This window comes from Fringilla coelebs, assembly GCF_963513975.1.
Source record: "Fringilla coelebs genome assembly, chromosome: 9".
Classification (NCBI taxonomy): Eukaryota; Metazoa; Chordata; class Aves; order Passeriformes; family Fringillidae; genus Fringilla; species Fringilla coelebs.
Window position 1 is genome coordinate 14,683,783 of NC_140067.1, and position 20,835 is coordinate 14,704,617.

The 20,835-nt window shown below is 40.7% G+C and overlaps 1 protein-coding gene across 1 annotated transcript in view; it reads right to left on the reverse strand.

Annotated features, from left to right (window-relative positions):
* The window catches only part of COL24A1 (collagen type XXIV alpha 1 chain), a gene marked incomplete at its 3' end in the record, with an annotated part of 117,400 nt that overhangs the window by 36,011 nt on the left and 60,554 nt on the right, over nt 1–20,835 (reverse strand). The window contains exons 23-28 of the mRNA XM_084211809.1: nt 16,760–16,813; nt 15,682–15,726; nt 7,047–7,100; nt 5,276–5,329; nt 4,641–4,694; nt 3,822–3,875 (exon numbers count right to left, since the gene is read on the reverse strand). Coding sequence (XP_084067935.1) covers nt 3,822–3,875; nt 4,641–4,694; nt 5,276–5,329; nt 7,047–7,100; nt 15,682–15,726; nt 16,760–16,813 — 315 coding nt within the window. The remainder of the gene's footprint in view (nt 1–3,821; nt 3,876–4,640; nt 4,695–5,275; nt 5,330–7,046; nt 7,101–15,681; nt 15,727–16,759; nt 16,814–20,835) is intronic.

Sequence of the window (20,835 nt, forward strand, 5' to 3'; positions counted from 1 at the left end):
CCTTGGGCTGCTCTGCTGTGAGCCAGCACTGAGCAGTTACAGGCATTTCTTTGGGCTAGAGAGGAAAAGAGGCTACAGAAAACAACACTGAGGTGCCACATGGCACTCAATGTGAAAGGTCCCAAACCAAACAATACTGAAGTCTATGGAAAAAAAATCTGTGACTTCAGTGCCCTCAGAGATTAGAAACAAAAGACCAGTGGTGCCTTCAAAGGTGAAGGAGGCTTTTATAAAAACATCTTTATTGGGACTCATGTTCAGATTATGCAACTGGGTAACTCAATTGTTGAATTACTTTATAGCATAATTCAAGAGAAAGTGAAATGTCTTGATCAAATAATTTCAGATTACTGCTCTTCACTTTTTTCTGTCACTGCTATGTGTAGCACAGATATCAGTTCTGATGAAAATTCAAGGCAGATTTGCCAGGTTTACTGTTCCATGACCTGAAATGTCTCAAGAGCAGGAGGAGAAGGGACAAGAAGAAACTGAGATGGAGTGAGGACAGGTCATTCAGCTGTGGGGGTGAAGGGACAGAAGCTCAAGGAAGACCCGTGGAGAAACCTCCTATGGCAACAGAAGGAAGGGGGAAATGGAGAGCATAAAGTTAGCAACTGCAGGATAGTTTTAGATTTTCTCAGACTTTTTAGATGTGTGACCTGTCATGTCTCCTTATTTGTTCTCCACAGGGCTGACCAGAAGATAGACTCTCAAGATTAAATATTCAAGGAAGAAAAAGGACAGGTTTCCATTTTACAGATTGGTGTGTTTAGGAGTTGTCTTTCTAGGTTTTCCCTTCTATCATTCACAATTACCAGATAAATTCTTTCAACACTTCTGACATAATTTTAATCACAAAGAGGATCATAGCTTGCAGTTTGAGAAACAGGCCTGTCAGAAGACAGCACAAGATTCTGAGTCTGTGTTATGCACATAACACACCAAAACCTTTCTGGCACTCACACAGATCTCCATTCCAGTGGAGTTCACCTTGAGTTCACCTTGGAGTTCATGGCAGCCCATGACAACTGATCTGATCACTAATAGTTAAGCAAAAAAGCCTACCATTTAAAACACCAACCTTCACTATATAACTTGGAATTGAAAGCAAAGTAACAGAAAGCAACATGATCCTCTGGGCCATGCCTTCCTTTAGCCAGGCACAGAACAAAGGGCAGGAATCCAAGGGAAAGGCAATTTAATATCCTGACAAAAGCACACAAAAACATTCCTATAAATAGTGTGGTGTGACTCCTTATTGGCAGAGATGAACTGGATTGTACAATTTCTTACTAGTGCTAGCACAGAATGAGAGATATACTTGATTCGCCTGCTGTTATTTAAATTAGGTTGCAAGAGAGCTGGGGAGTGAGGCTGCCAAATGATTGCTACTGCTTTTTACCTTGGCATGGGTTCAGCTCTGTTTCTAAAATGGAACATTTTACAATGAAAACTCTAGGATGGTCATCTGAGAAAAAGTTCATCTAAGAAGGTAAAAAGCCCAATTTAACTATTTTTATTCTTTCTCGTCCTGTCTCCCCAATACCAGAAAGCACAAATAACACTAACAACAATATATAGCTGCTTCTCTTTTTTTGGTGGCTGACATGGAAGAATGTTAGAAAACTACATCAATTTATTCTCACCTCCTTCAAACAATTAAGAGAGATAAACATTCAGCTATCAATGCAGCACCCTGGACACGGGACACTTGTTTCACAAGTGCACACAATTTGCTGAGTTCCATATTCCCTGTGAGAAATATGGAAGATATCACTCTTTAAAACAAAGCACAGATGTCCTCAGGCAGCTGAGGTCCTTCATGCAGTACAGATACCACTGAACCAGGGACAACCCTACTGGCTGCTAGAGACATGAGTTGCTGCTGCCTGACCCTAAATTTACAGCATTTCACTGTGCCATTTATCTGCATTTTCAAGTCCAAATTTCATGATCTGCATTCCAGGAAAGTAAGAGCAGAAAAATTACTTCTTTTGAGCTTTTAAACACCAAATGCCAATCTGAAGAATACTAAATGCCAAGAATTTCAGCACCTGTTGGGAATTTTGCTTAGGTCTCACTTATGAAATGAATCTAATGTTACAGAATCTCTTCTTCTCAAACTAGGAGCTACAGCTGTGTTAGTCCAAGACTATGGCATGAGCTGAAAGCAGTCTCTGATGCTGTGGTTTATGTCACACATTAGCAAAGACAACAGAAGCCAGGCTTCAGACTAATGCATTTCTTCCTTCTGGTCATGGAAAGAAATTCTTTCTCCTACATATTGATACTCTCACCCTCAGTGGCATTCTGCCATTGAAGAATCTACAAAATGGTGCTGTGTTTTCATGAGATTAACACTAAAAAAATAAAGTGTCATAAACCTTCCACATGATTCTAGCCAAGGGCATCAAGCCCCAAGCATGAGCTGAGGAAGCTCTGTGCTGGTGCTGTGCTCAGTGGCATATTCCCTGAAATCCCCCAGGGCTGAGATCCTCCACAGGCTTCTGTTCAGCCTGCCTTAGCTGGCCAGAGCTGCTGGGGTACTGCAGAGTCAGCAGCTGGATGCTCTCAGACAGAAGTGAGCTGCTGGGTAATCTTGGATGCAAAACCATTGCTGAAAGGCCCAGAATTTATGAAGTGAAGGAATTCTATTCTGTGACAGTGCACAAGTGGAGGGTCAGTGTTTCTAAGACTTCTCACAGACTGCAGCTGTGAAGACAGGATACATTCTTGTTTCCACACACAATGAAGGGAAATTTCCATATGCTTCCATTTAACTTCTGTATCTGACTGTGGTATGCACTTTCTGAGGCCTTCCACACAGAGCTCTGGGCTCTGACACTTCTCTGTCTGAATCCAGAGATGACAAACCCCAGGTTTCAGGGAGCCTCAGATATTTTCCTAATGTGAGATTCCACTTTTGGTCTGATATTTTGATCTTGAGACCAGCTAAAATTCTCAGTGGCTTCAGTGGGAGTTTGTTCTCAGAGGTCTGTTCTGAGACCCTCTTTCACAAGGCTTTCCCAGTCATGCTGGGTAGAGGCAAAGGCATAAACCACAATTCCAAAACTGGACTTTCACTGAGCCTGAGATATTTGGGATTTATTTTGAGTGATCTTTAATTATAAGCACTGTACTCCATGAGGTGCTGCCAAAATCATGGAGACATATTTATCAGGAATAAATGGAGCTGTGAAGACAACTGGTCCAGCCCCTGGCATGAGCTGTACAAGTCTCTTAGGGATCATGGACATGGTGTCAAACTGGTAGGTGAGGTGAGAGACACTTCATTAATGTGAGCTTGGCATCAGTGTTCTGTACACAGTGAGAAAATGGTTTCCATTTCCCTGATAAAAGTGAAAAGGAAATGACAATCTAACAAGGGCAGGTGCAAAGTTTAGCACACACTGTCTTCTGATTACACTTCTGCCTCCCTCAAAACTGTGTTTGGGAGACTTTGATTGCATTCCCAAAGAACTAAATGCAGGTAAAGAAAATTGTCCTTAAAACATTGAAATAGTCCAGTGGTAATTATAAATGACAACTTTTGCATGTTTATGTGTACAGAAAAGAGTCAAGTGGTCATCTTGGTTCTAGTTTTGCTCTCACCTGAAACCAATGGCAAAGTCCACTGTGAGGAGAAATGAAGATTCATATTGTTTCCTCCATGGAAATACAAGAATAATCTACCTGATTTCAGGACAAAGGAGTTCAGTCCAGAGCACAAAGGGAGCAGCTGTAAATGGGTTATATTCCAGATTCACCTTTGCAACACCCTGCTCTCTGCTCTAAGTAACACAAGGAGCTTTGGTACTTACTCTTCTTCCCTTAGGTCCCTGTGGCCCTGATGGTCCTCGTGCCCCTGAAGGTCCCTACATGTCAAACAAACTTATTATTCATTGTCTTCTAAACACAGCTTCCTGAAAATTACAAGGTTATGCACCTTGAGCAACAACAAACGCAAGCAAAGCAAATCAAGCACTTTCACTCACGGTTCAAATTCAATTAATTCTGTTTGTACAATTTATGTAGAAAAATCTAATTAACAGAATTATCAATAAATGTTACAAATGTTTGTAACATTATTTTACAAAATGCTGATGTGACTGTTGGATAGATTATTTCTAACATCCCAAAATTTTTAGAAGATACTTGTATTTCAGCAACATTAAAAATTAAAAAGCATGAATATTTTTTGAAAAAAGGTTCATTTTTTATCTGTATTGGAGACCCATGGTAGACAAATTATATCAATTATACACAGCAGTTTAGAATATAATTTATTTTTTATTAACAATGAAACTAAACACATAATGAATCTATTCATACTGTATTAGGCACCAGTGAATTTAAAAATATGATGCAATTATTAACTATCCTTGCAAAATTCCATTTCCCTACTTGTCTCAATGGAGTGATTTTTAAATGGATGAGTAAATCACATAATTATTTTTCCCTCTCTCATAGATCATCCTGGCAAAGAGCAAGTGAACAGATTCTGTCTGGATGGGTACATTTTCATGACAGTTTTATAGATTGCAGTACAAACTAGAAACCATTCTCAGCTTCACCAAAGCAAAAAGACAATTTGAAAATAGCTCATTTTATGTCAAACCAAAGCAGCATCCTATACCTACAGGTAATCCTTCTGGCCCCACAGGTCCAGGGCCTCCTGGAGGTCCTGCATAGCCCTAGAATTAAAATAGACATAGAAAAGACAGAACAGTTTTATCTAAATTGCTGTTATAGCCAAGCCTGCAGCACATTTCCTAGAGCACTTCAGCAAGAGCCTGGCCATGGGCACAGCTCTGTCCCTGTGCACCCCAGCAGCTCCCATGGGGTGCTGTGTCCTGCCTCAGGACAAGGGCTCCTGGCAGCAAGCCAGTCCTCCACAGGAGCAGCACCCAGGAGCTGCTTGGGAAGGGCTGGGCACTGGAATTAGAGGTGGTGATATTTACTAATCTACTAGAATAACCTGGGCTACCCTGGTTTACACAGGAAGGGGTTATTTTACTTTCCCTCCTTTTAATTCTCCCTGCATTTTCCAAAAATGCAGTTGCTCTGCTGTTTCATTCAGCAGATCACTTTGCAATATCACTGCCTCAAAGGGGATAAAGCCATAAAATGAAACTTTGTAGGAACTATGCATCATAAATACTGCTCTCCCATAAGGCCTGCACAGCTAGAGAGGAGAACTTATTACTGTTTTGGAGACCAAAGTAAAGCCTTTCTAAGTAACGTAATTGAGGATTTTGCATTATTTGTAACTTACCACGACACCTTTTTCTCCAGGAGGACCTACAGGTCCTGGACTGCCTCGCTCACCCTTTAACAGCAAAGAAAGAGAAGAAAAAGAAAAGAACATTGAATATTCTTTCTCCAATGTCCACTGAGCACACCTGCCAGTGCATCACACTGTTGGCTGAGAGACTGCCCTTCAGAAACAGTGCTGACACCTTCTTTACCTTTTCTTTTTTTTTTTAATTCCTGCATTCTTTCCTCCTACAAGCCTATCCATCTTTTCAAAAAATGACAAAACTGAATTTCTCTCTCCTCCTTTTCCTAGGAGGAAGAACCTAGGAGGAAGAAGAAGAGGTTTGGCTACATCAGTCTCTGAGAACTGCTGTTAGAAGATGTTTTCTCTCTGTTGCATGCATCATATTTATAGTATATCCCTTAATCTATAAAATTCAGGACACCAAACAAAGAAGAAAGACAATTTTTTTTCTCTCTTCCTCTTTTCTTCAGTATGTGTTAGGAAAGCACAGGTCTAAAAGGAAGGCCAGCCCTTCAAGGGCTGCTGAAGCAACTTCAGCAGGGGAAGCAGGAAGGGTGTTTTTCTGGTCTTCCATACCTTTTCACCTTTCATTCATGTCACATCCAGCCCAAATATCAGACTTAGCTGTAGATTATCCTCAGAATATTACACTGTTATTACAAATAGTGCACATGACATAGTAATAACAATACAATTTATATTGCATACAGTAATTATGCTGGAAATGCATTTGTCATTTAAATCCACATAGCATGTGTTACCTTGCACTATTTAATCCACAGGAGAGGAAGACAATAAATTCTACAGAAACAGGATAGCAGTGACAATTACTGCACCATGAAGAAGCTTCCTTCCATTTGCTGATGATAAATTAATCAGTCTTTTACTGCATTTCCTCTCCTAGCTACACTAGCAGCAGTATAACAAGGTAATCTTTTTGGGCCAAGTGTAATTATGAAGAGCAAGAATCCTTTGACATGAAACTCTAAGATATTATCACTAAAACCATGTGAGATTTGTCTAAATCTAAAGCAGGGCTTTCCACTGATGTACTTCCTTTCACAGATTATATAAATTATAATCAGCTTTTAATGGAATTTTTAATAGTAGATTCAGACTTTCTCAACACAATATCTAAATAGCAGACACCAGTCTAGGTGAAATAATTCAGCCCTGCAGGAAAGAAATCAAAATGGTGCAGCATCATTCTGACAAACAATTATGCTTTTATCATAATTGAAGCTGACATGCAGTCCAGTAATAGCTTCCTGTTTTTCAGTTTTAAAATATTTCACCTAAATAAAACCATGTCAAATACACTTAAGCTATTTATACTGTTTAGTCACACTGAGTCTGCCAGACTTTGCTTTCACAAACACAACTGTTACTGCACAGCAGACAAAACTCAGCCTTGTCTTTTTTATTCAGTTAATGTATACAACCAAGTTTTCCTTTCTACTTTTGTCTTCATTATGTAGTAGTGTAAAACCAGTGAGTACTGAATAAAACAAGTGTAATTCATGCCAGTTTCTCTGAAACAATAGCAGTGTAGTAAAGCGACATAAGATAGGTATCAAATCTGTCAAGTCCAAATTAACTGTGAAGTAAAATCAAGGATATCAGATATATCCCTCAAATAAAAACATTTGGATTACAAGTTTGTAAATCCCCATGCTCTGAAATAGCTACAGGAATGTTAGCTCTGACAGTGGTCAGTAAATGATCTCTCACCAGTACTTTATCACCCCAAAGGTTTTTAAGATACCTTTTCACCCAGGTTTCCTGATGGCCCAGCTTCTCCAGGTAAGCCAGCTGACCCCTGTATAAAAAGAAAGCAGACTCTTGCTTGCATGATGCCTACACCAGCCCATGGTCAGCAGCTCTCCAGGGCAGTCAGAGCCCCGAGGGACAGCGAGGGCTGCTCGGGTACCCCGGCTCACAGGGACCTGCACCCCAGCACCGCTGCAAACAGCTGGGAAACTGCATCCATCTCAGCACAACAGCACCCTGCCAACCCACATCTGCCCCTCAGCCCAACCCTGCTCTGCTAAAAGCTTTACAAACACACAAATAAAGGTGAGAATTGCTCTGACAGTGCTTCGGGCTGACCACAAATTTCAAAGGGAATAAATTCAGTGGAACAAAGTAAAATGCAGTCAAAACAACTTATATTGGATCAGGTGTTGTCAGAATTTTCCCTTCAAGAATAGTAGCCCCAAATGCCTTTGAAGTCAGAGGATCAGAGCCTTTCAGGCATTCAGAAATGAAATCATTCTCTCTGGAGGCTCTCTCACAAATTTCCACTGGATAGAACAAGTACGACCACATGGGATGGGAAGCAGGAGAGGAAGCACTTTTAAGAAACCTTATTCCCAGTGCTTACAATACCTACTTTGTTATGAAAGCTAAAAGAAAAAGAAATTATAGCACAAGGTTCTAATTGAGCAAATATGACCCAATGAGCCTGAAGAAGAAGCACGAAGTGCCCAGAGTACATTGCACAACTGCTCTTGGAACATGGCAGAAATGTGGAAGCTCCCAGTAGCGACATAACACACAATTGTATGACGTCTGTGTCACTTAAAAAAGGGAAAAAAAAGGAAGTGATGTCAGTTCACACAATGGCATTGACATCTTTATGTGTGCAAGAAGGAACCAGCATTAGGAGCGCTACACTGGCATTGACGCACAATTTAAAAAAAAAAGGCATTGCTTAAAAAATGAAAAATGCAGGCTTTGTCTGTATAATCTGGATACAGCTCAGACTCAAGTCCTTTAACAAAACAGGTGCAAAGTAAGTAGAGATTTTATGATTACTTGTTCTCTTGGACTGCTAGCTATGCTGGAAATCCCACAGGTTGGACATATGGCAAAGAGCCAGCGATAAAGCTATTTTCGAGGCTGACAATACTGGCACAAATCACTTATGGAAGGAACTAAGGAGATAAGCAGGCAGCTCTATGGCCACTGGACTGATATATTACGTGTGGGAACTTGTGTATTATATGTCAGAACTGAGATGTCTCTTGCCTTGGCAGCAGCCAAAGATGGGTTCTGGCGATACTGGCGCTGAGGCAACGGCCCCGACGTCACTGGCAGCAGTGAGGGACTTTTGTGATGGATTCTGAGAGTGAGAGCTCCCAGTCAGAGCCAACAGCAGGCCTCAGGAGCAGGCAGAAATCTGTGAGACAAAGAATTACCCTGTACTCTTGCTTATCAAGGTAAAAGGTGTGGAGGTAGAGTTTCAAAATGCTAAAGATGAATCACTTTGATTCCCCTGTTCCAGAAAGAACAGAAGACATAATTAGAGCCAAAGTGAAACTCAGAGCTGTTCTCTTCCCACAGAGACACTCCTGATCTCCCACCCAATGCCATGCTGTTTACAGAACAGAAGATGCTGATCAGAAAGATGGAGAGCTGTGCCTTGCCCCAGCAGTGAATCATTTAATATTCAGCTCTGGTCAAGTTCTCTTTTCAATTCAGAAGTACTGTCCTCCCAGTTTGGTTGCTCTGGGCTGCAGGAGCAGGAATGACTAGGAAGCAGGGACTGTGAATGTGTTCTTGTACTCCCTAGCACATTTGGGCAAGCCTATGGCACCCTCCAGAGAGAGGACAGAAGTTGGTTATTAAACAGAAAGCTTCTTATTCTTTGCTATCCTCAAAAGTAGTTAAGAAAATTTATGGCAAAAACACTAAGAAGGCTGATAAAAAGATGCAAAAGAAACTTGGCATACCTGGAATTGGACATCCATGGAAAGCAAAACAATAGCCAAGATGACTAGAAATGAAGCCAGTGACAGGCTAAAAGCAACAGGGACTTCAGAAAGTATGAGGAGAAAGAAATTCATGGCAGGTTAACTAAATGCTCTTCCAGCCCTCTATTCAAAACAGAGGTCAAGTATCTGAGACTGAGAAAATGCTAGGGCTGGTATGCACACAGGCAAGAGAGCCAAAATACTTACTTAGAAATAGAATCTTGAATTTCAAACAATTAGTAGCATTCAGTGAAAAGAAAGTACAGAGAGCAAAACATCTTGTTCTGTCAACATATTAGACAAAAAGTGATGTTTTCCCTACATCATTCCTGACAGACTTTCTGTAAGATCATGTGTCTCTTAAAATCCCAGGTTTGGACTGGCTTGTTTTGAAGACCAGCTACTAGAACTGGATTGAGGTTTAAACTCTCTCTCCATCTTATGTAAGAAAATGAATACAGTCCAAAGCAGATCTGTTGAGTCAATGTCTTCCAGCATCCCTTCAGTCCTCTGGGGAGCAGTGATGGATTCCAAATATAAGACTGAATGTATTAGAAAACAAAAAAGTGAAGCAAAAATCCTGAAGTGATTTAAAAAAGGAATCAACAACTTATTAAAAAAATAGCCATCGACTTTCATTTACAAGGACTTGTGTAAAAGTCTCCAGTGACAACACCAGCATAATAACAGCATTTTAGAAACCTTCTTGACAGGAGCATTTTGTAGAAAATGAATCAGAGACCAGATCTCACAACTAACACATGCCTGAGAAAGACAAAAACATCTTGCCAGGGCATATGCTCTGTGTTAGAAACTGGACTGTAGTTGAGTAATTGAAAACACATTGTACACTGAATGCAAACCCAAGTACAGAGCAATCCATTGAAAAAGCTGGTAGTGAGAAATGAATGTACAGCTGGTTCCAAACATTCCCATGGCAGCAGTTACCTGCCAGGTTGTACTTTAATGTGTTCTTCTGTGATAATTGAAAATTTTCCAATCCAGTGCTACTTCATTTACAGTTCAGCATTCTCAAATGTCTTTATTCAACATTCATTTAAGGAGATGATATAACACATTTAAAATACTATCTTGTCACAATAACATTTTTCTATTAATTTTCTGTCTGTTGAGAAAGTTACTTGGTAATCAACCAGAGTTGATAATCTGAGTGAAAAATCTGTGATTTGCTATGAACAATGGAGGAAGTGAGTAAGAGCAGAGATGCACCACATTTGTACCTTGCAGCTGATATTTCACTCCATTCTTTAAAGGACTCCAAAATTCATCTACCTGAATATTTGAAAGCCAAAATGTACTGGCACCAATCACCTACTCAACAGCAGTTTTAAGAAAGAAATAAATAAATAGATTTTAGCACTTGTAGGGGAATGCTTGGATTTAAGGGAAGCTGCCTGACCAAGTGGGGGTAGGATGTGCTCACTGACAAAACCTTGGAAGCCAAACTGCAGATACCATGTGCAGGTACTATTATGAGCCCTGAAAATCAACTGAAACCAAATGATAAAGAGAACCACTAGCAAAAAATCCTTCAAGAGAAATGAGCCTGATAAAGCTAACTTCTAGACACTGTAACCTCTTTCTGCACTCCTCTCAGCAGGATCTCTATCAGGTCACCCAGGGTAGAAACAAGAAGCACAAGGTAAGACACAGAAGCACCTCTATTGCCAAGCCCTGTTAGGTCCTTCACAGAACCCACAATAATCTCTATCCAGCTGCTTTCTGAAAGCAGCTGAAGCAGTTCCTCTTTGGAAGCCCTTGGCAATGTCCCATGCATTCACCAGACTTTGGAAAAAAAAGGCTTTCCTCAATTGACTTATCTTGTAGCCTATGGTTTAAAATTCTCTTTTGTATATCCCTAAAGCCCAGACTTTTCAGGATAATTCAAACAACTCCTTCTGTTGGGTGTCCTGAACACATCAGTTAAAGTTCACTTAATCTTTTCTTCAAGCAAAAGGAATTGCAATTTCCATTCTCCCTGAATTATGCATCCCTGGTGCCTAATCCAGATAATTTTTACCCCTGTGAAGGATGTGGTAATTGCTTTATGGTAATTCTTCCCAAAAGCAGCTCAGCTACAAGGCACATGGCCTGACTGCAGTGTTTTATTGCCATTCACAGACCATTTGCAGCCTGCTCTGGAGCTGCCATCCACAGCCTGAACATCACTGCTTTTCCTTGCATTGTAAGGTTTTTTTCATGGCAAAGCACTTTTTATTTCAGCTTGGTTTCCTTCTGTTGTTTCAAAAACTATGTGCAACCAGGGAAATTTGCTGACATGTAATTTCTGAAGATTATTTTTCCAGGATTTGCGTTCATGAACTCTGCCTTTTGACACCAGTTGCACACACTACAGCTGACAGTTCTACCCTTCTACTCTGTCTCAATGTGTGTATAAACATCAAGGATTTCTAATTCAGAATTGGACAGGTTGAATTTCTTTAACAAATTTTAAGAAATAGATTATTTGCATGAGATGCTTGAAGTTAGTTTCAAATATTTGCTCTCCATCACTGAACAGCATTTACCTGAGCATAAAAAAATCCAGTTGCACATGTCAGCAAAGAAAAAAAACTTTCCTCCCCCAAAATATAAGGGGAATTTTCTCAATAGCTGAAGGGGTTGTTTCTTTTGGCATGACTTCCAAAAGATTTTGTCTCATCAGCAGTATACATTTGCTCTGTCTGCTGTTCCCTTGCTTCTCACTATCTTACCCAATCCCTCTTCCACTGGACCTGCTGGTCCTGCAGTTAACCAAACATCCTGCAGCAAGGAGCAGCTGCTGGGTTCTACCTCAGCTCGGGGCTCTGCTGAACCAAGCAGCCCCACCTCAACCTGCCTCCCTTCCCCTTTAAACAAGCACAACATGTGCTGTAGCCAGAAAAACAGCTTTTGTTGTAGGATTTGGTTAAGGAATCGTGTCTGAAGTCTGACTTTAAGCACATTCCTGGTCTACTCTAAAATGTGTGTCATTTACGCTTACGAGCACAGCGAACATTTTATAAATTCAGTCTACTCTGTTTCCACAGTGGACAAGCATCCAGAAATATTCTGGCAGAAATGAGCTCTGAAGAATCAGCAGCTTCACGTGACCTAAGAAATGTTGGATGCTGTGGCTTCTATCCTATTGACAGAGGTGTATTTCAGCACGTATTCCACCTTACTAGGCTGAAAAGCCAAGTGTTAGAGTCCAATCTCCTGCTGTTGAAATTTCCCTCCTTGTGCAGAGTTGCCATCTGTGCTCTTCAAAGCAGGTACTAGGCAGGACCTGGGAAAGCTGCTACAGAAAAGGAATAACTATTTTGGCACCTCAAAGAGCAGTTGCAGACATTTTAGTCAATGACAGGAGATGGATGATACCAGGGGAAGTAAGCAAATCGAAAGAAACAGAAGAAAAATATTGGTTCAACCCTTTGGTATCGAGAGCAGGCAGGCACATGTGGTCATGGCATAATTTTCAATGAATTCAGCACTTACAGGATTTATTATTGCTAAATTGCTTCTTTGGACAGCTTATTCAGGAAATGCACTAGTTGTCATTTGGAACTCTGGAATGCTATGATGGATTCCCCACTGCTAGGAACCAGGATAATATATTTTAACCATGGACTTGAAATATCCTGTAATTGAAGAAGTCTGTCCATAGATGTAATGAATAAACAGAAAATCATAGGCCAAAAAGGGAAGCTAGTGAGGTCGTGGTGCAGAAGGGAGAAACCAAATACACAGATTTCTTTAGACATTGGGCTTATTATCAACATTGTAGCAATTTCTTTTTCCCTTTGCCTTTAATATTAAATAAACTTGACAGTAGTTGTACATCTTTTACTGCTATCTGTACAGTCCTTTTCTGTACTTAGTGTCACCAAGCACCTGGTAGCACACAAACTGCACAAGGCATCAGTAAGGACAGATATGCCTCTCCATACCATCTCAAAATCTGTCCCAGTGGTTGGTAACACTTGTATTTTGCTCTTGCACTTTGTTTTTCAAACTTTCTTCTGTTTCTCAAACTTTTTGTTTGCTTGTGTGTGGCATGTTGGATGCCAGAGATGTCCTCATGCCACCAGAGCCAATACTGAATGGAGTGGATTTATCAGTGAGTTGAGAAGTCCATACTCCATGTGCATGCCAAGGGAAAGAGAAATTACTCGTTACAAACAGAAGCTGTTGAGAAGCTGGAAGCAAAGGCTGTCTCCAAAGCATCCAGAAGTGAATATTTTGCATCAGGACTTATGTCTGGAAAAGCATTTTATGCATATGAGAAAAACCATCTTCTTCCTGTTAGTACTTTTCAATTCTTTTTGGAACAGCCTAACTGTTACAGACTGCAGTGGTGAACAAGGTGAAGGAAAGGGGTTTTGAAAGGTCTAAGAGTTCAGTGTGCTTGAGTCCCCTCTTGGTGTTTCACCACTGGCCTCAATGACAACAAAATATACATTATCTCCCTAAAGATCATGTAGTGAGCACAGGTCCTCTACTGCCAGATAATGCAAAGGTAACAACAGATCAAGGGCCTTTGAAGCTCATTTGATTAGATACATGTACATAAATCAGAAGATATTCTACAATCCACAGGTAAAAATAAGAAATATTTATAAATAACTTAGAAACTACTTTGATTTTCAGGTATCATGTGCCATCCTGTATCACATGTAAATTCTCCAAATATCACAACTAGGAAATGGCAATTAATGACTGGCCATAATTATTGTTCTTTACAAGACAGTAACAGGGCTTGTTTGGCATAGAAAATATTTAATTCTTGCAGCTTGACCCTGACTACTGTTAGGTAGCTGGTATGATGATTTTATTTAACATCACTGCAACATATCATCATTTATTATGTGTTTGAGCTGGTAATTACTGCATAGAATGGAGGTCTTTTAGTGGTGAAAGACATTATGCTCACACAAAATATCTGAGTTGTGGAAAATTTGTCCACTGAATTCAAGCTCACTGTGGAGCAAAAAAAAAAAAAAGAAAAAAATTCTATGTCAAATCCAGAAAGGTAAGTAACTGGGTTCTGTGACTGTTTCATGTACTGGTATTGATGTAATGATGCAAGACTGAGCCCAGCTTTGTCTTTTGTTGGGGGTTTTGGTGCATGTGGCACTGTATAACATCTATCAGTAAATGCTATCAGTTTCTCTAATATGTCACAGCCTGAAAAACAGAATTCACACATAATAAAAGCCACCCTTAGAGGTGCACTGGATGACTTCCAAAGGGAATTATGGCATGTCATGGCACTGCTGCTTCCTGTGTCAGCAGCCACTCTTAACAGACTGAAATTCCAGCTGCTGGTTGTGCTTCCCCAGAGCACAACCTCCAGAGTGCCTGGTGGAGCTGGCCTGACCAACAAGCAGTTTGTAACATTTCTGCAGGAACCAACCCTTGGATGGCTGAGCCTCAGGTACATCTGCTTGGTGCTTTGCAGACAATGGGGAGCTAACTCTGACTGCCCACTGAGCTGAACAGAGTTTATGTGAGTAGTACAGCACTAAGCCCAAACCAGGGTGTGGTATCTCTCCTCAGCGTAGGTGAATTCCAGAAATAAAATCAATTTAATAGTGTTCTACACAATATTTGGGTAACTCAAGCATGGTGCAACAAGCTCACATCTGCTCATAAACCCCAGACAAAAGCTAAAAATACAGAAGGGCAGAGGATGAAGTTAAGTAGAGAGAATTCCAAAGTGGTATGTTTCAGTGACAGCTATCAACTTGAAAAGCACCTGCAGTGGAAGAAGAGGAGAGATCAGGCCTTTAAAAAAAGCAGGATAGGAGGCTGTGGATCTCAAACTGAGTAACAACACACTACTGTAAAAGGGAGCACATCTGTGCAAGAAATAGGCTTGTGAGAAGCAGTGTTTCCTTTCTCAATATTCTCAGCAACTTGGGCAGCGGGCTGCAGTCATAGATGTTTGCATGAATTGGAAACAGACTACAGGGGAGTTAGAATGTGACTTAAATTATCTCAAAAACATAACAGGCTAATTGAATTGGGACTGTGAAGCCTGAAAAGAAAGAATGAAAGAGGCACAGAATAACAACCACCATGTGTAAAATGCTGTTTCCAGCAGAAAGGAATCAGGTTACACAAGTGAGAGAACTTTTTGAAAAATAGAGAAGCCCTGGTCTTGGAACTTTTCAATAACTGGTTAGATAAATATTTGTCAGAAATTATGCAAAGATAACAGATCCTGCCTAGGCAGAAGAGGATGGCTACGTGTCACCACAAGGTCACCTTGAGCTCTGTGTTTTTATGGAGCACAGAGGGAACAAGCCTGCAAAATACATCTCAGGCTAAATGCAGCCTCTGGAATGACGTACTGGAAAAGGATCCCTTGTTCACTTACATGAACATGCCTTGGAAAATCCCTACAACCACCTGCAATATTCACACAACAGACCGGGAGAAAAGCAGAATTAATTTTGGAAAATGCTTTAAATGGGAAGTTTCTTTAAATAGTATGAATCTTAAAGATTACAAAGGTACAGCTGACATACTACAGCTTCAAATAGAGGCAAACTTCATCAGAGAGTGTCTGCAACCAATTTTTCATTTGCTCGCAAATAAAACAGAATTAAAAATTAAACCAGAAAGAGAATTCAAACTTACTGCTTCACCAGTTTTTCCAAGGTTTCCTTGGTCTCCTTGTTCTCCCTGTTAAATGTAGAAAACAGATGATCTAGTTCACTAGAAAAGTAATTTCTTTCATATGTGAATATTAAAGTCCTCTGTTTTCCTAGGATCCTCTTCATTTCCTAAATTACATCTGCCAGTTAAAACTTTAAAAGCTAAAATTAAGTTACCGAAACCAACTTTGTCAGTGGCTAATTTTGATTTGGTAAAATGATGTCCTAATGAATTCAGGATTTGCCTGCAAAAATAAAAACTATCAATTAAGTGCTCATGAAACATTAGGTCAGCAAACACTAAAAATAATTATTCTATTTTTTATTTAAATCTTTCTTTCAGGAAATTACCTTCACTATTTCACTATTGCTTCAAAGATAGATATTGCCTGTGCACTTTATTGATTATGTAATATTGTTATGAAATATTAGGAAAATTGACATTTGAATGACATTTTAATAAACTTCTCCCCTTTCCCCCAAAATCTTGAAGCTGCCATTAAGTATTGATTAATTCTGTTCTCTACAATAACACTGTTACATAAGTGGAACAGTCTGCTGTGTGTTTCACAGGTAGAAGCTGGGTGTATAAGCACTTTTCATTATCTGGCTGTGACTATAATCCAGTTATCCAAGAACTGATGAACAGTTATTTGGGCACTGTTTACACAGATTGCAGATCAGCACTGGGAAATTCTGCTGCCAGGAGCTCCTCTTTTGAGCTGCAGCCCTTCATCTCATCCCCATCCACAGTTCCAAAATCCTGCCAGAGTAGGAGCTGCCCTGAGTCCCTCGCTGCCCCCTGGCCCAGGCACCCTCACCTTCCCAGGCTGCTCAATTTCATTTTAGCAGGTGCAGTCTTGGCTCACACATCCCTGTCTCCTAGAAACCCTCTCTCCTGTACAATATTCTCCTTTCTCAAAATGGGATCTTGCAAGAAACAGAATCATCAGCATGATACACATTTATATTACGTGTGCTTTCACTGGTATGTCACTGTAAATAGCTGTGTATAACTCCATTCCAAATACATTCTGTTTCATAATAAAACCATCACTTACCTTCAAACCCTCTGGCCCAGGATCACCTACATAACCTTTCTGTCCTGGCTTTCCCTAAAGTAAGGATTAGAATAAAATATTGTAAATATTTTATTTCCAAAAGGTAATTTCATCCCAGTTTATCTATTAATCAAAATACATGCACTAAAAATGTACAGTTTAGTAATACTTAATAGAAAAATTTTAAGTAATTGTATTTAGAAATCTATCTGAAAATACACTGTTGAATATTTCATCAAATACTGGAACAGTGAGCAAAATTTGTATTAAGTCTTACAGCAGTTCACACTGAGGAAAAACTATCACAATCCAAGATTGAAACACATTTCAATTTCACATAGAAAAAACATATTAGGGAGACAAAAAAAAAGGCAAGGCAATGTTCTATCCTGGTTAATTCCAGCAGAATAGGGACTCAACACGAATAAAATTTGGTGCTTAGACTTCAGGGTCTGGTGTCATAACTGTCCTTCCTCAACCAGACAGAATCAGCTCAAACACCCTCTCCTCCTCCTTTAGAAAGTTGATGATTTTGAGCCTCTGGCACTGGCATTTTGCTGCTGGCAGATCTGGTTGCTCTGATACCGTGGCAATAACACTGCCAGCCAGAAGAAACGCAGCAGCATCAATCAGAGCAGGAGGCCACAAAGGGACAGGCTCTCTGAAGCACTTTACAGCATGCATCCCTCCCTCTGTCACCACTCACACAAAGGCACACAAACCAGAAAGCTCTCCCCCTTAATTTCCAACTGGATGTTTATAAGGTAATTATGTCTCCCTTTTAAGAAACTCTTTTCCCTCCCAGCACCCTTTACTTCCTCCACAACATAAAACACAGCCTGACCATTTGTCTATCCGGACACACAGCCCTGCCTAGACAAACTCTCCCCATCTGCTCTGAGGAAAAGGCCCTGGTCCAGCAAACAAAGGTCCAGGGGACTGGACCTGGCTCTTGAGCAAGTTGCTGATGAGATTGCTGGAGGCTGACAACTGGAGAAAGAAAATTAATCCAACATTTTAATGATTCAGTATCAAAACCATGCAGATTGGTCCTAAAAAGAAATGCTCAGTGGCTGTTCCAGCAAACTGCATAATTGGAATGGCCAGAGTCCATAATAAGAGTTTTCCATTCCACATAAGCTGAGAAAAGAGCAACTAGAGCAACAGACAATAAAACTTTTCTTAAAAAGAGATGGCGTTTTTTCATTTGGCTCTTTTGCTTCAGCTGCTCTGTTCCTGCCTTTCAGAGTATGTATGTGTTCGTTTCTGGGCACCTGAGAAATAATTCACTATGTGGGTTAAAATGGTATTGAATTGTCTCAGCAGGTTCCACGACTTCTCATATTAATCCCTTTCTATAACTCTCATTCTCTTTGCCCACCTGAGTGATTTCATTCTGCCCAACAAGTTCCAACAAATAAAACCACTTTAGGAACATATTTTTGTTTTTGCCAATGGACTAATATATGGAAAAGCCAAGAATGCAGGGAGAAAAGACCATGAAGAGAAGTTCTGAGAGAAGCAGATAAAGCAAGTCATGTCTTTCCACAAGGCTCAAAGAACAAGTGATGGGCTCTGCAGGTCACTACATTCTGTTTGACCACTCTGTTGTCAAGAAACTTGAGGTCTTTCTATACAAAAATGCTTCAAGTGAAATTCATCAAAAGAAAACTAGTGGCCCCTATTAACTGCCTTGATAATTGTAAGCCTTATGAGAGCTGAACTGGAGTTACAGCTTGTAAAGGTTTCTTGGCTGTCATTCCTCAGCTATATACTAGCTGCAAAGGACATGGAACAGATGGAAGTTGATCAGAAAATGGAACAAGTGGATTTAACTGGTAAAGCAATCTGAAACACATGGATTTGGCTTCAAACAGAAATACAATACATTTATACATGGAGGAAAAGCCACTGACAGAAGGTTAAAGTAGGGATGGCTGCTTTTCTACTTGTAAATCCCTGAGAAAATTACTCTTCCAGGGCAGGGTAATCCCAAAGGAAATGCCTGTTTCCTAAAATATTAACTGCAAGTTCTACCCTTCTCTTTCAGGAAACAGCGACCAACTGTGCTTCCTTTCACCTCCCAATGCTATGTGCAGGTGTGTATATAAATATCTCTCACTGTCATTCTGCTTCAATCCCTCCATAAGATTCCCACATGCCTTCAGCCCACAGGGAGGCACTTCCAAAAAATACTGCACTGGGGGAGTGGGGCAGATTTGAGAACATTTTCCACTATCATGAGGAGAAAATCCAGCTTCTGTTTAACACATGTAGCTCATAAAGGAATCAACCTGCAACAGATCCTTTTTACTTTCTGGTTTAAAACAATCTCCACTCTTTTAAAGGCATTTTCTTCTCCAGCAATGAAGATACTAAAAAAAAAATAAAGAAGCACCAATGCTTGCATTGAGTGAGCTGAGCTACACTGACAGTTCCAGTGTTAATATTTGGACAGTCTTTGAGAGAGAGGGTTAACTGGGTGGGCACTGAATAAACAATCACACCTTTAGCATGACAACTCCTGTATTTTCATGGGACAAATAAGCAAGCACCACAAAAAAAAAAACCCAACTTTTTTTTTTTTTTTTTAATGTAGAAGGATAAATTTGAGAGAATGTAAGTATTTGACTTTGGAATTGAATGGGTGGGAAGGTTTGGAAAGGAATTAATGAAAGATCAAATGATGTGATCAGATTCAGCTCAAACACCTCTTCCAAAGTTGAGACAGAGTGAAGTCTTTGGAACTGAGATACATCCTGAGTGTGCAGGGGAACATCCTGGGAATTCTCCTTTGAGTGGGGACTGAGAAGCCCTGTGCAGGCTCACACTCACTTCTGTCCCAGCAGAAGATGAGCTGTTTGATGGCAGCACTGCTCAGGTGAGTCCCAGGGGTCTTTGGTCTCTTTCATGTTTTTTAAAGCAAATGGTAGAAACAAGGGCAGGGGAGGGAGGAGGGAGAAAAATGAGGTGACATTTTATGGCTGCCAGCTTGCCACATGCCTAAACCTGAACCAGGGATTGGATATTTTGGCCTGGAATTGTAAAAGAGCTGAGAATTCCAGAAGCACTAGAAACCTGCTCTGTTATTGTTTCATAGGAATAAGGAAAGGGTTACAGTACATCACCTACAAGGATACTTGACCTACCTCAGACAAGCCCCAGCAAATTAAGGTACCAGTGGCTGAAAAGGGGACTAACCTATTTAACCATGCCCACAAATAAAGTCTGTGGGGCAGGAAGCAAGGTTGTAGTGAGAAAAAGACAGGCAAGGCTTTCAGACAGAACAGCTAGACATTAGAAAAAAGGACTGTAAACCAGGCAAACAACTGAAGCAGTCTGATGAGGAAAATGAAGAATTCCCACTCCTGGAGGCTGCAAAGCACAAGTTAAACACATCTGTCAGCTGAAGACAGAGCTGACAGCTGATGGTGCCTTGGGGCCATGCATGGCCAGAGCACTTCTTCAGGCCCCTCCTCTGCCCCATGGCTGTTTAATCAGCGCAGTGACAACACAGCTGGGACAGTGTTTGCTTTCAGGTGTAACATCCACTTCTCAAAACTCCTTTCTTGGAAGATGGAAGCAAAAGCTATGGCAATCAAATGAACACCAAATTGCAGTGGAGGAAGCATAATTTAAAAAGCCAGATGTGTTCAGCAGCCTATTGACTCAGTCCTGCTAGGCTCTGTGAGATGTCAGCCCTGGCTGTGGCTCTCACCCACACAGTCACAGAGTGTGTCACACTGGGAGGGCAGCACCAAGGACAAGCAGAGGTGGGAGCAGAGTGCAGAGCAGCAGCACAAACCAGTTGGCCTGGAGCTGTGAAACAGCTGGAGTCAAGAGAAGCCAGAGAATCCAGGCAAGAGCCTCTGGGCCCCTGGACAAGGAGGAAAAACAGGCAGAGCTGCCCATCAAGCAAAACTCCCTTTTCCCCTAGCTCTCATTTCAGGAGGGGATGTTAGCCAGCAAGCTACTAAAATATGTCTGGAGCCAGCAGCCCTGGGGCTCCCTTCAGATGCACAGACTCTGCTCTCAGCAGCTAGCTGTGAGAGAGAAACCAGAGAGCCACAAGACAT